Source organism: Anabrus simplex, chromosome 1 (assembly GCF_040414725.1).
Source record: "Anabrus simplex isolate iqAnaSimp1 chromosome 1, ASM4041472v1, whole genome shotgun sequence".
Taxonomy (NCBI): domain Eukaryota; kingdom Metazoa; phylum Arthropoda; class Insecta; order Orthoptera; family Tettigoniidae; genus Anabrus; species Anabrus simplex.
This window is the reverse complement of record NC_090265.1, coordinates 66,281,556-66,294,503: the sequence shown is the minus strand read 5'-3', so window position 1 is coordinate 66,294,503 and position 12,948 is coordinate 66,281,556. Positions and strand designations below refer to the sequence as shown.

The 12,948-nt window shown below is 38.2% G+C and overlaps 1 protein-coding gene across 1 annotated transcript in view; it reads right to left on the bottom strand.

The window, feature by feature from the left end:
* Window positions 1-12,948, bottom strand: part of LOC136884187 (protein phosphatase 1 regulatory subunit 21) — a 179,924-nt gene that overhangs the window by 107,277 nt on the left and 59,699 nt on the right. Inside the window, exon 7 of the mRNA XM_068228739.1 lies at window positions 8,324-8,514. Within this exon, the coding sequence (XP_068084840.1) occupies window positions 8,324-8,514 (191 nt within the window). The remainder of the gene's footprint in view (window positions 1-8,323; window positions 8,515-12,948) is intronic.

Here is a 12,948-nt window from a genome sequence, read left to right as displayed (position 1 = left end):
CATGAACAGATTAGAGGTCTTTGAAATGTGGTTAAATAGGAGAATGCTCAGAATAGTCCAGACAGATTTTGTAACCAATAATGAAGTGTTCAGGAGACCTAGAGCTGAGTATGAGCTGGCAAACGTCATCAAAGCCAGAAAAGCAGCTTATTAAGGCCAAGTTTTATGAGGCAGAAAGTACGGGCTTCTACACCTCATATTACAAGGAAAGATAGCAGGCAAGCAATGAGCTGGTAGACCACCGATGTCATGGCTCCGAAACATCTAAGACTGGACTTGCATCGACGACACAGAACAACTCTTCAAGTTAGCTAAAGAAAGGGGTGCTTTCTCCAGGGTGATCATCAACGTCTGGGGGACCAGATATCACACCTGAAGAAGAAAATTAAATTTGTTACATAGAGCACTTGAATTCTGATGGACACTGACACTCAACCACAGTGTCAAAGCACTTGTGTCTTGCAAACTGATAAAAACCCATGAACCCTCGGGCAAGGTCCGAATCCCTTTACAACGTAAACTATCTTTTCGACACGTAATTTTTTTGCCGTTTGATGTAAAAACTTCATTAAATCTGTAACTGCAATTCGGGATAGGAGGGGGTCAGATCAAAGAGCAAGGTGGTGGATGCACCTTTTGGGAAATAAATACAAAAATATGGGATTCATATTCATGGAGGTGGCATTTTAATGAAGAGCAAATTCAACAATCGCCTTGATGAACTCCACTATGGAATTAGTGAAAGATGACACTCCACCTAAAGCTTACTAACATCCAGCAAGCTACTATAATCAGCACCAACTTTAAAGTTGTTTGGAATATATCTTGTTCTGACAAAATTATCCTCTTGTGAAACCTAAATACACAGAGACTCTGCACTCTGAGCAGGAACCATTGGCAAAGAAGTTGAGGGCAAAAGGAACCCTCATGGAATTTCCTTGCTTAATACCATATTTACTCGTGTATTAGACCCTCCCTGGCTTTTCGAGACAAAGAAAATTTTAAACAAAAAAAATCTTGCATATAAGACACCCCCCCCTCCCCCAACGTAATTCGCCAGAGAAGAACAACTATTCCGCTTCGAAGCGGGTACAAGTCTTATTGCAGCTCTGATGACATCGCACAAATTTGTGAATAGTTTCGTCTGTATGACCTATGCAATGAAAACGCGTCAAATCCATGCAGGAACCATTGGCAAAGAAGTTGAGGGCAAAAGGAACCCTCATGGAATTTCCTTGCTTAATACCATATTTACTCGTGTATTAGACCCTCCCTGGCTTTTCGAGACAAAGAAAATTTTAAACAAAAAAAATCTTGCATATAAGACACCCCCCCCTCCCCCAACGTAATTCGCCAGAGAAGAACAACTATTCCGCTTCGAAGCGGGTACAAGTCTTATTGCAGCTCTGATGACATCGCACAAATTTGTGAATAGTTTCGTCTGTATGACCTATGCAATGAAAACGCGTCAAATCCATGCGGTACATCTGTGTTTCGTAGTTAAGAAGTGTCCGCCTCCATAGCGTAGGTCTACTGCAGATCTGATGACTTCGCACAAATAGGTGAATAGGCCTAGCTTTGTGTCTGACCCGCGCATTGCAAGCATGCATCAGTCATGCTATATGTCTGTGTTTTGTAATTAATAATGTCCGCCAGGGTAATGGTTAGTGTCACAGGGGAACAATATAGTGGAAGTGGAAAGTGTTTTTGGAGACTTTATTTGTAAAGTATGATATAATGTTTTATTTGTAATGTCCTAACCTGTACGGTGTAATATGTGTAACATATGTATTTGTAAATAATAGATTTCTATTCTGTACTTACTGGAAGTATCTAGAAAATTGTTGAAGAGGGTGTGTGCCTTTTGTGGGTTATGTTTTGTAGAAGGAATTTTTTTACTATTCTGGAAATGGAAAATTCGCGAACGTGTGTATTCGAGAATGTTAGTTAAAGTTCGCGACAGGAGTAGGAATTGTGATTGGTGAACCTAGGAGGGGATGGGCGGACTCATGCATTCTGGTTGGCTACTCCAAGGCCTGGGTTTTCTATATATAGTGAGCGAGGCAGCGTTCGGGAATTCGGTCTTGTCTTGGCCTGATCTGCCTTTAGTCTGTGTTGGTCTGCGTCGTGTGCGACGCCTCGCTTCCGGGATGGCGCACCTTTGGGTAAGCACTCTTACTTTCCGTTCCAGTTAAAATTTCCATAATGTTCAGTTGCTATTTTGTATAGGAGTCTGCCCTAGCCTAACCTAGATTCGCCAAATTAATTATTTACGACGCCTTAGCTTTTCTGCTGGGGTTCCCTGTTTGTTTTCGAGGCATCCCCATTTCTAACTTCACTAAATATGTAGATTGTAATTTAATACATTTACCTTGGGTTTTGCCTCTGGTAGTTCAGTGTCTCTTGATGTACGAGTTTAGGAGAGTACATTCACTTCACTGTAAATTGGAATTGCTTTTAACCTACTAACTTGCATTGTACTACTGTATTTGTAACTAGTCGTACAGTTGGTTTGAAGTTTGAAACTCGTAGTGAAGCCCATTATCAAAGAAATTCTAAGATATGTGTATCACGGAGATTATAGTTCGTAAGTTGTAAGCTGGTGGATTTTGTTCAGAATGTATTTGTAAAATTTCACTTGTAAATAATATTTTTCAAATTTAAGGATCACGGCGATTTATTTCGGAATCTGCAATCTAAGCCATGTCCATGCCCTCGGTAGGTCCTGCCTGTTTCCACTTTCCTGGTTTATTATCCACTAGTTGGCCCTACTGATATTTCATATTATGTTGTTGTTGGCTGAGACCCGCGTAGGCCAGCTGATGTTTCTCTGCGTGTATAGTGTTTCCTGATAGTGGTGTAGTTGCTCTTACTTCCCTCCTTTATTGTGTTTAGTACTTGTTTGTGTAACCACCGTAGTATAGGTTACAGTTAGCATAATTAGCTGCTGTTCTCGGGAGTCTGACTTTGATTCCCGGTACCGTACTGCCAGAGATTTACGAATGGCAGAAAGGTTGATAGGCTGTAAAAGTGGTACATGTAACTTCCCTCCACTGGGAGTGTGTGTAAAATTAGCTTTACCACCTCCAGATAAGGAAACGAGTTTACTTTAGTTGAGAAATATTTGCGGTTGTTGCTATTTATACAGCAAGCGAGATCATTAACAAAGTGGTCGTTTAATATCTCGCAATTCGGGCCAATATAGGTATATATTTGGAGGGAGGTAAGTTTAAAACGTGATAAAAGTTATCCATTTAAAATGACTGTTTTACTTGCCAATGTACCTAAATAATAATAATAATAATAATAATAATAATAATAATAATAATAATAATAATAATAATAATAATAATAATAATAATAATAACAATAATAACAACAACAACAACAATAACAACAACAACAACAATATAATAATAATAATAATAATAATAATAATAATAATAATAATAATAATAATAATAATAATAATAATAATAATAATAATAATAATTGTAGTCTGTATATCACGTACAGTTTGTCGACGTTTCAAACACATTGCAGTATTCTTTGTCAGGGGGAAGCTAGCCTGTTATCTTCCACCAGTAAAAGACACAATAGAATTACAGGCTCCTGGAGTATATCGCATTGAATGTAGCTGCGGAGCTTGTTATATTGGTGAAACAAAATGTCTGAACTCCACCTGCCTAAAAGAACATATCTGTCACACCAAGAACCAAAACATAGATATTTCAGCGGTAGCCTAGCATTCCTACGAAACAAGGCATGGAATATCATTCGACAAGACCACGATCCTAGCAGCTATCCCTTGGAATCTGGAAAGGAAAATCCGCGAGGCTACTGAAATCAAGAAACATCCGAACAATATAAATTTAGAAGAAGGATATAAAATCAGTAATCCTTGGATGCCTAACATTCATAGTTTAAGACATACAGACCACAACATAAACACGCAGGCAGAAATACTCCAATTACGTAACAGCGGGTAAGCCCCCACTACCTGGCTGTGACACATACCTTCCAGAATGCTCACGAGACAGACAGGGCTTACGTCAGGCAGAAAGGCTAGGATATAAAAGCCCAAGGTCAGGGCCACTCTAGTAGTATGATTGCTGCCTGGGAAAATGATTACCTCGGATCGAGTAGGGGAATTTCAGTCGCCTTGACAAAGAATACTGCATGTATTTGAAACGTCGGCAAACTGTACGTGATGTACAGACTACAACACGGTTCAACCCGGAAAATAAACTAAATAATACTAGGTATGCATTAAAAAAAGAGACAACGAACGTACAAAATTAAACATTATGATAATAAAACACATTACCGCTACACCTGTAGATATCCATAAATGCGGTATATTTCCCGTTATTTATTTTTATTCTTTCCGTCAAGGAACTTTTGGCACTATCAGGGCGATAATATACCTAACCTAAACAATGAGGTCTGTCTTATCTCATGGACAGCTGTTTACGTAAATCCTGATGTGATAAATGTAGAGAACAAGCATGAAATGTACTTAAAAATAAGTGTTTGTGTTTCAACAGCCGCAGTTATCAAGAGAATGTTTCCAGTTACTATGTATTACATTCGGAAGTACAACTCGTAACATACGCTAGTTATCAGCTGATTGGCATGCCTTCTACAGCACGGCTTTATTCGGAAGGAGTGGCTTCTGCTACATATACACCAACTGGGAATATCAGAGACCATCTCCAGAAACCATTTGGGAATAGATTCACACTGTTTAGACTCTTTAGTCGGGAACAAAATTATTTTTAAAAAGGTTCAAAAAGACAGGACCTTGTATGCTTTCGACTGCAGTGCATGACTCAAAGAGAATGAAGCATGGCTGACGTGATTGACGAGGTGGCAGTGAAGATGACGTCACTTGGAATGCCGACACGCCGGTAGCAGGGCAGGGAAGTTGGAGGCGCAAGGCGATAGTTCAAATAGCTGCCTCTGTGGATTCGTGGTAGAGTGTCGGCCTCCGGATCCCAAGATAGCGGGTTCAAACCCGGCAGAGGTAGTCGGATTTTTGAAGGGCGGAAAAAAGTCCATTCGATACTACATGTCGTGCGATGTCGGCATGTAAAAGATCTCTGGTGATACATTTGGTATTTACCCGACAAAATTCATTAAATCTCAGCCATAGACGCCCAAGAGAGATCCGGTTTACTCGGTCTGCCATCTAGTGGGCCTAGAGTAAAACGGAACGTCGAAATTGACAAGCAGACAGCCAGATGGCGTCAAATCGAAATGTCTGCATACGGTAGCTGAGGCCATACGATGATTATTATTATTATTATAGCTCAAATGAAAGCAATGATCAGGTTTACTGTGTGGTAGGCCTACTGCTGAACTGATAGAGACAAATGACTGGCCATTAAGTTATTTTGTATCAATGTTTAATTATACGATACCACAATATTTTTTCTACGGCGAGTATGAAGTGAGACGAATCTTCATAGCGAGTTTTTACGGCTGTATGCCCTTCCTGACGTCAACCTCACCAGAGGTATTAATGAGATGTAACGAATGATATGATATAAATAAAACGGACTTTTAAACGTACCGTAGGCCTAAAAGTTGTGTTTACCATTTATTGTCTTTCTACCTACGTTTAGAAATACTGCCTTCCAACGAAAATAGCCAGTATAATTTAAATACATTGTAAGTTTGTTAAATAATAGTATAGAATGTTTACACGTACAATTTATAGCTCTTTATAGCCTAGAAGTCGTGTTCGCTGCACAAAATTTTGAGGTTATTGCATATTGGACCCCCCCCCCTTACTATTTCTGGCTGTAAAAGTGGGGGGAAAAAGGGGTCTAATACGTGAGTAAATACGGTAAATATTCAAGCGCAATCTCATCATTACAACTACACACTTTTGCCAAAAAAGAAAAAGAGTTCAAAAAGTCATGGTAAAACCCTAGGTCAAAGTACTGGCACCTAATTGATTATGTAATAAGGCATACAAGACATTAGTGTGATGTAAGAATTACAAGTACTACTGAGTGCTGGGCTGACCACCAATTGATATGGACTGTAATGGCTCTGCACATTTTCAAAAAACGATGGAAGCAAAATAAAACAAATAAGACAAAAACTGAACACCAAAAGCCTTAAAGATGAGGGAAGTAAATGAAACTTAGAGCCTTCTCCAAATGAAAACCACCATCTGAATATCCAGATGACAATGGACAGCACTAGCTAGTATTTAAATTATGGTACTCTCAGCTTGTGAGGAGTATGTAGGACTTATCGTGACATGAAAAAGAAATTCACAGCTCTATAGATGGAAAACAAAAAAACATAAAACACTTGGCAAAATAATCCCAAATAAGCCACCAGAGAACTACAATTCCAAGAATCCAAAGAAGTACTGAGTGCAGATTATGTAATAATGTGTACCAGATATTTGTCAGACATTAGAAGTGAGTTCATTGGAGGCTAAGAAGAACTACAAGTGCTACAGAACTAATGGTGGACAACAAAACTTTCTGAAGTTCAGAATCTGGCTGAAAGCAATTCTCCTAGAGCTTTGTTGAATGCCACCAAAGATGTTCATGACCCATCAGCTCAAGGTCTAAACCCTCTGTGATCTAAAGACATCACTCATCTTCTCACAGACAACTCTCTCATTGACTCCCACTAGAGAAAGCAAATTCAGAAACACTAAGGCAAGGATTGGCACATGACAGAACATCTTTGTTACAATTCTTTAAAAGCCAACACAAAACCATTTTAGATGAACTTCCCTTTCTTCAAGACATTGAAGTTGCTACTCAATAGCTCAAGAACATCAAAACAGCAGGCTCAGATGAAATCCCTGCCAAATGTTTCAAGAAAGAAAGCCTCTTGGGAGCTGAACCTATCATCATCATCATCTTCTTCTTCTTCTTCTTCTTCTTCTTCTTCTTCTTCTTCTTCTTCTTCTTCTTCTTCTTCTTCTTCTTCTTCTGGACTTCTCCCCGATTCAGAGGGGTCAGCATTTGATGGGGATCTGGCCCATTTTTACAGCCAGATGCCTTCCCTGATCCCTACCTTATGAGAGGGTAGCTCAGAGGTGCTGAACATATAAATATGCTTATTGCCAAGATTTGAAACAACGAAACCATTCCTGCTGACCTACGAAACAATTTAACTGTTACTATCAAAAGGAAGGAAACAGGGATAAATGTGGCATGTTGTATAAATATAAATAAAGATTCTGTAATTCAAGATAAAAGTCCTGCACCTGCTTTGCAAGTTTCAACTCGAAGAACAGCTAACATTACACAAATCCATGGAAAGATATGAAATACTGATCTCCTATTGTGTTTTTTCTATTACAATGGAACCTTGATATCTCAAATCACCTCGGGAGCTAAATATTATTTCAAGTTATCGAAATTTCGGGATATAGAGAATACCATCTTTGAGCATGTATAGCACCTAATTGAATCATATGTATCTACGGGTTTATACTGAATACATTATTCTTAACAGTATTTAAAAATATACAAACAAACACTATTTTATGGCATCACCTTAATTATAACCCTTATTATAGTAACTTTTTAGAAGACAGGATACAGTACATACTGTAGTGAAACAAGAAACATAGCTCGGTTAACACCTTTGGAAAAAAATCTGTCAGTCTCTTCTGTTTTTTACTGTTAACCTTTCCTCTCTTCACGTTGAAACTTCTCGTCAATACAACACAGCCGAGATTCGTAAATGGAGCTTGTTACCCGCGACTTTGGGGGTTGCTTTTGTATATGACCCGTAATTAATTCACATCCGAGAAACAGCGAGGCTTGGCCAATTTTCCGATTGTTAGAAGTTTTAGTTTTTCGGTTCTCGTCATATTAGCTCCCAGCATCACTGTAAACCTTTCTTTACTTGTTAACTGTTCCTCACAACCTACAAATGCTGTATTGCACAGTTAATGTTGCACAAAATTCGAGTTACAGAGTATATATTGCTTCACGGGAGGAAATGTTTGCTTCAAGAAATTGAGAAATTCGTGCAACCAAATTTTGAGTAATAGAGAAATAAATACACGTGAAGAATAGGACAAACAGCCGGGAAATTTAAGTTACTTTGCGATACTGAAAATTCAAGTAATGGAGGTTCGAGATATCGAGGTTTGACGGTGTGTGTTTCTTTCAATGTTGCTATCTTTCTACAGACAACTTGATTTGCACTTGATTGCTCCTTTTCTTTATAGACAATAACTGAAGATCTTTTTTCCCCTTTTACTATAATGCAGAAACAGTAAAAAAAACTCTGTTACAAATAATTGTTTACAGGTACAAAAATACATTAACCCTACCTAAGATGCTGGTACTGTCGCAGCTTACATAAGTAGTTGGTATAAGCTGCCAGCTGGACTCCCATTTTCTGCAATGATGGTAGAGTTTCAAGAGTCGTCAGTCCTTCACTTTCAACACCAGCTTGGAACTCTGAGTAGCCCTGTTCCAGGGCTCTCAGATAGCGAGCATTTTCCTTTAGATGACTGGAGAACTACAAAATAACAAAAATAATAGATGTTATCAGAATATCTCGAATTATTCTATACAAAACCACTGGGTAACAAGTCACCTTAAACTCAGCTTAATATGTGTCCGCTGTATAACATTAATTGGGTAACGCTTCTCTATCAACCTTCCAAGCAGATAATGACATCATTATTTAGCAGAAGAGTATGTTTGTACTGTCTCTATAATTCAACAACATTCCAGTATCAGCAGCTATGACAGTCATCAAATCTACATATATAAAATAAGAGTTTTGCCTGAACATTATTCAGAATTTAAAAAGAATGGTATTTCTGTATCAGTCGTGTCTGCAGTAATTAGAAAGTGCACATTTTAATTATTTTTTTTGCTAGTGGCTTTATGTCACACCGACACAGATAGGTCTTATGGTGACGATGGGATAGGAAAGGGCTAGGAGTTGGAAGGAAGCAGCTGTGGCCATAATTAAGGTACAGCCCCAGCATTTGCCTGGTGTGAAAATAGGAAACCATGGAAAACCATTTTCAGGGCTGCTGACAGTGGGATTCGAACCCACTATCTCCCGGATGCAACCTCACAGCTGTGTGCTCCTAACCCAACTCACCTGGTACCATTTTAATTTTCCGTCTTATCTGTCTGTATGTATGTACGGGCATCACAAGAAAATGGCAGAAGAGAATTTAAAATCGGTATGTAAAGTCAGGGCATGGTGCACTACAACCTAAGCTATAAATAATTTTATTCATGCTGAGTGAAATGGTAGTTTAGGGGAAGGTCTATAATTTATTCTCAAATAATTATGTTATTAATGGTCCTATCGATAAATACTACGTAACTTAACTTATATATAATTACATTTCCAATCATTTATGTCTTATACATACTTACCGTGCTAGCTATGATAACAGAGGTATTCATGAATATCGATTTTTGTTGCTTAGTCTATATCAACGCTGAACCAAGAGAAGATGGGTGAACAGAATTTAATGGAAATTGGTATGTTAAGTCTGGGAATAAGGTGCTACAATCTAGGTTATAAATATTTTTTATTCACGCTCAATGAAAGGGTAGTTTAGGGGAAGGTGCCTAAAATTAAATTTTTTAAATACCTATGTTACTGGGTCTATCAAAAAGTATTACATTACATCATCATCATCATCATCATCGTCGTCGTTTTGCCCTTCCAGCGAGCCGGGTAGGGTGTCTGAAAACGAACGTCTTCCAAAGTTGCCTGTTCAAAAAGATGTTGTCCATGACAGATTCCCAATTCCATCCTCCTCTCTCCACATCTTCCCTCAGTTGGTCCATCCATCTTCTTCTTGGTCTTCCAGCTGGTCTTCTACCTGTTATTCTCTTTTCCAATAAGCACATGGTAACGTTGTGCTATTCATTTGTTTAACATGCCCAAACCATTTAAGTCTAGATGACCTAAGTCTTTCTTCCATCGATTCATTTAGACCTAGGTTAGATTGGTTCTCATAATTTTTCACGCAATCAAGTCGTGTCTTTTGTAGGGCAGCTGTAAGAAATTTCATTTCACAGGCTTGAATCCTATTACAATCCTTTGATGTTAGTGTGCAGGTTTCCAGAGAATATTTAAGGATGGGAATGAAATATGACTTGCACAAAGTCATTATTGTTCTTTGTGGGACTTTCTCATCCCATAGTAGGTGTCTAATGATACTGTAAAAGTTAGAGCCTTTGTTTACTCTGTTTGTTATTTCTACCTCAGCTCTATTATTACTAGCCATTCCACTTCCTAAATATCTGAATTGGTGTACTACTTTAACTTGGTGGTCATGTATTTTTATGTTGCATTCTATATTATGTCTGCTGATTTTCAATGTTACTGTTTTTGATGGGTTCAATTTAATTCCATAATCATCAAACTTCTTACACCATGCATTCAGATTATTTTGCACTCCCTCCTCTGTCTCATCCCATATTGCCACATTGTCTGCAAACACCAGTCTGAAGATCTTTATTACCTTTTCCTTTTAGTTCCTCTAAAATGGTATCCATAACTGCTATGAATAGAAGAGGTGATAAGGCACTTCCCTGTTGTACTCCAATGGCTGTATTGAACCATTCAGAGTGACCACCTCCAATACTAACACAGCTTTTGCAATTAGTATATAGCATTTGGATCTTCCTAATAAGGTACTCCGGTACACCAAGTTTTCTAAGTCTTTTCCAAATAGTTGATATAGGAACATTATCATACGCCTTTTCAAGGTCCAAAAAAACAATAATTAGGTCTTTTCCTCTTTCAGTGTTTCTCTGCCAACATCCTCAATATCAGATCTGTTGTGCTTCTTCCAGCCCTAAAGACATGTTGTTCCTCTTCTAAGATAGGCTCTAGTATATCCCTTATTCTGGCTTCAATGATCTTCTCCATAATTTTAAGGCCGTGTGATAAGAGGGTAATGCCCCTGTAATTTTCACTTTTCCTTCTACTCCCTTTCTTAAAGATAGGAACTATCACCCCTTTTGTCCAATCTTCAGGTATTTCGTTATCCTTCCATATTGTTCTGAGAACTCTATACAGCCACTGTATTCCTGGTGGACCAGCAGCTCTAATCATGTCCAGCTGTAACTTCATCAGTTCCTGCTGACTTACCACTTCTCATCCTATGGACAGCTTGCTCTACTTCTGTCCATGTAATTGGGATATCTTCCTCTATTGTTTTCTGTCCTACATCCTCAACAGAGATCTCATTAGGGCCATTTAGGAGCTTATCAAAATACTGTCCCACTGTATCTGTAATATCTTTCATATTGCAAACTATATTCCCATCTGCTGTCTCCAGAGCTGTAATTGCTTCTTTATCTGATCTTTTACTTTTTACTATTCCATATATCATTTTCATATTCCCTTTACTGTCTTCTTCCAGTTTAGTTGTAAATTCTTTCCAACTTTTCTCTTTTTCTTCCCATACAATTCTCTTGACTGCCAACTTCCTGTATTTACATTCTTTCGCCATCTCTTCCAATTTATTATTGTCTATTCGGTCGATGTTGATTCTTCTGTCAGACTTATCCACATCAAGAACTATTTTGGCTTTATTCCTTTTCATTATGGCTTCTTTCACTTTATCATTCCACCAAGATGTTCTTTTCTCTCTAACTCTTTTGCTTGTTCATCCACATATTTTATCTGCACTACCAACCAGCCCTGACCTATCTGTGATGATAAGGTCTATCACTGATCTATACTGACCATCCCAGCCGTATCTCGTTATCTTGTGGCTATCCCGTTTCTGAAACCACGAGTTCTTCACCAGAAGTTGGTTTGATGTACATAGGTCAAGCAGAAGTTCACCCTCCTCATTTCTATTACCAAATCCATACGGACCAATAATTCCTTCAACCTGACCTATCAGTTCCTACCTGGGCATTAAAATCTCCAATTATCATTATGTTCTCTTCTTCAATGATGTCCTCTAGTTTTTGTTACATACCGTAACAAAAGTATAGGACGATAGGATGATAACGGAAAAACATTGGGAAAAGGGACAAAATATCATCTTTGTCTTTCTGGACCAAGGAAAAGCCTATGACAGCATACTAAGGTATTAACTTTGGGATTGCTTGAGAAAGGGGAAACATTCCAGAATCTCTCATCAGTAAAGTAAAAATGTTGTACAAACACTGCCAGAGCTGTGTAAGGATAGGAAATTGCTATTTTAACTGGTCTGTAACAAGTAAAGGAGTGCAACAAGGCAGCACTTTGTCGCCTCTACTATTTATCACAGTGATGGATGAAATACTGAAAAGAGTGAAACAGCACAGCAAGAACAGTGCATTCACTGCATTTGCATTTGCAGATGATGTGATAATTTGGGGAGGTAATGAGGAAGAAGTTAAAAGAAAGATTAATGTTGGTATTGTCATTTTAACACTCCAGAGGTCGCGCGAAGAAGTCACGTCAGTGGTCACGCGGATCACAATTGTGATCCGTACTTTCTTTGTAATATAATGCTATTCTATGCTATTTATTCAATGAATATGATTATGCATTGTGAAAAGAACTTTATTTTCTGTAAAATGTAATATAATTATGCGTGCATTTATAGACAATCCCTGAAAAATTACCGGACATTGTGATTTGTCTCACTTACTCCCCCCATAAGGTACTTCACTGTCTGGTGCATTCAGTCATCTATTTATATTCTCATAGTCATCCATTTGTACTTATATATCAAAAATTAATATAAACTCATAAAACAAAGTAGATATATGCACATGAACTGAGATTAGACACCGTAATAAGAAAACAAACAAAGTCAAAAGAAGTCACGCTAGTGGTCGCACGGATCACAGTTGTGATCCACAAGAATAAATTGCTTTATAATGCAACAACCATCAGTCAAGGTAAGCAGACTACTGCGTAATCAGAGAGTGGATGGGGCATGAGGAAGGTACACAGATGTTCAAGGTC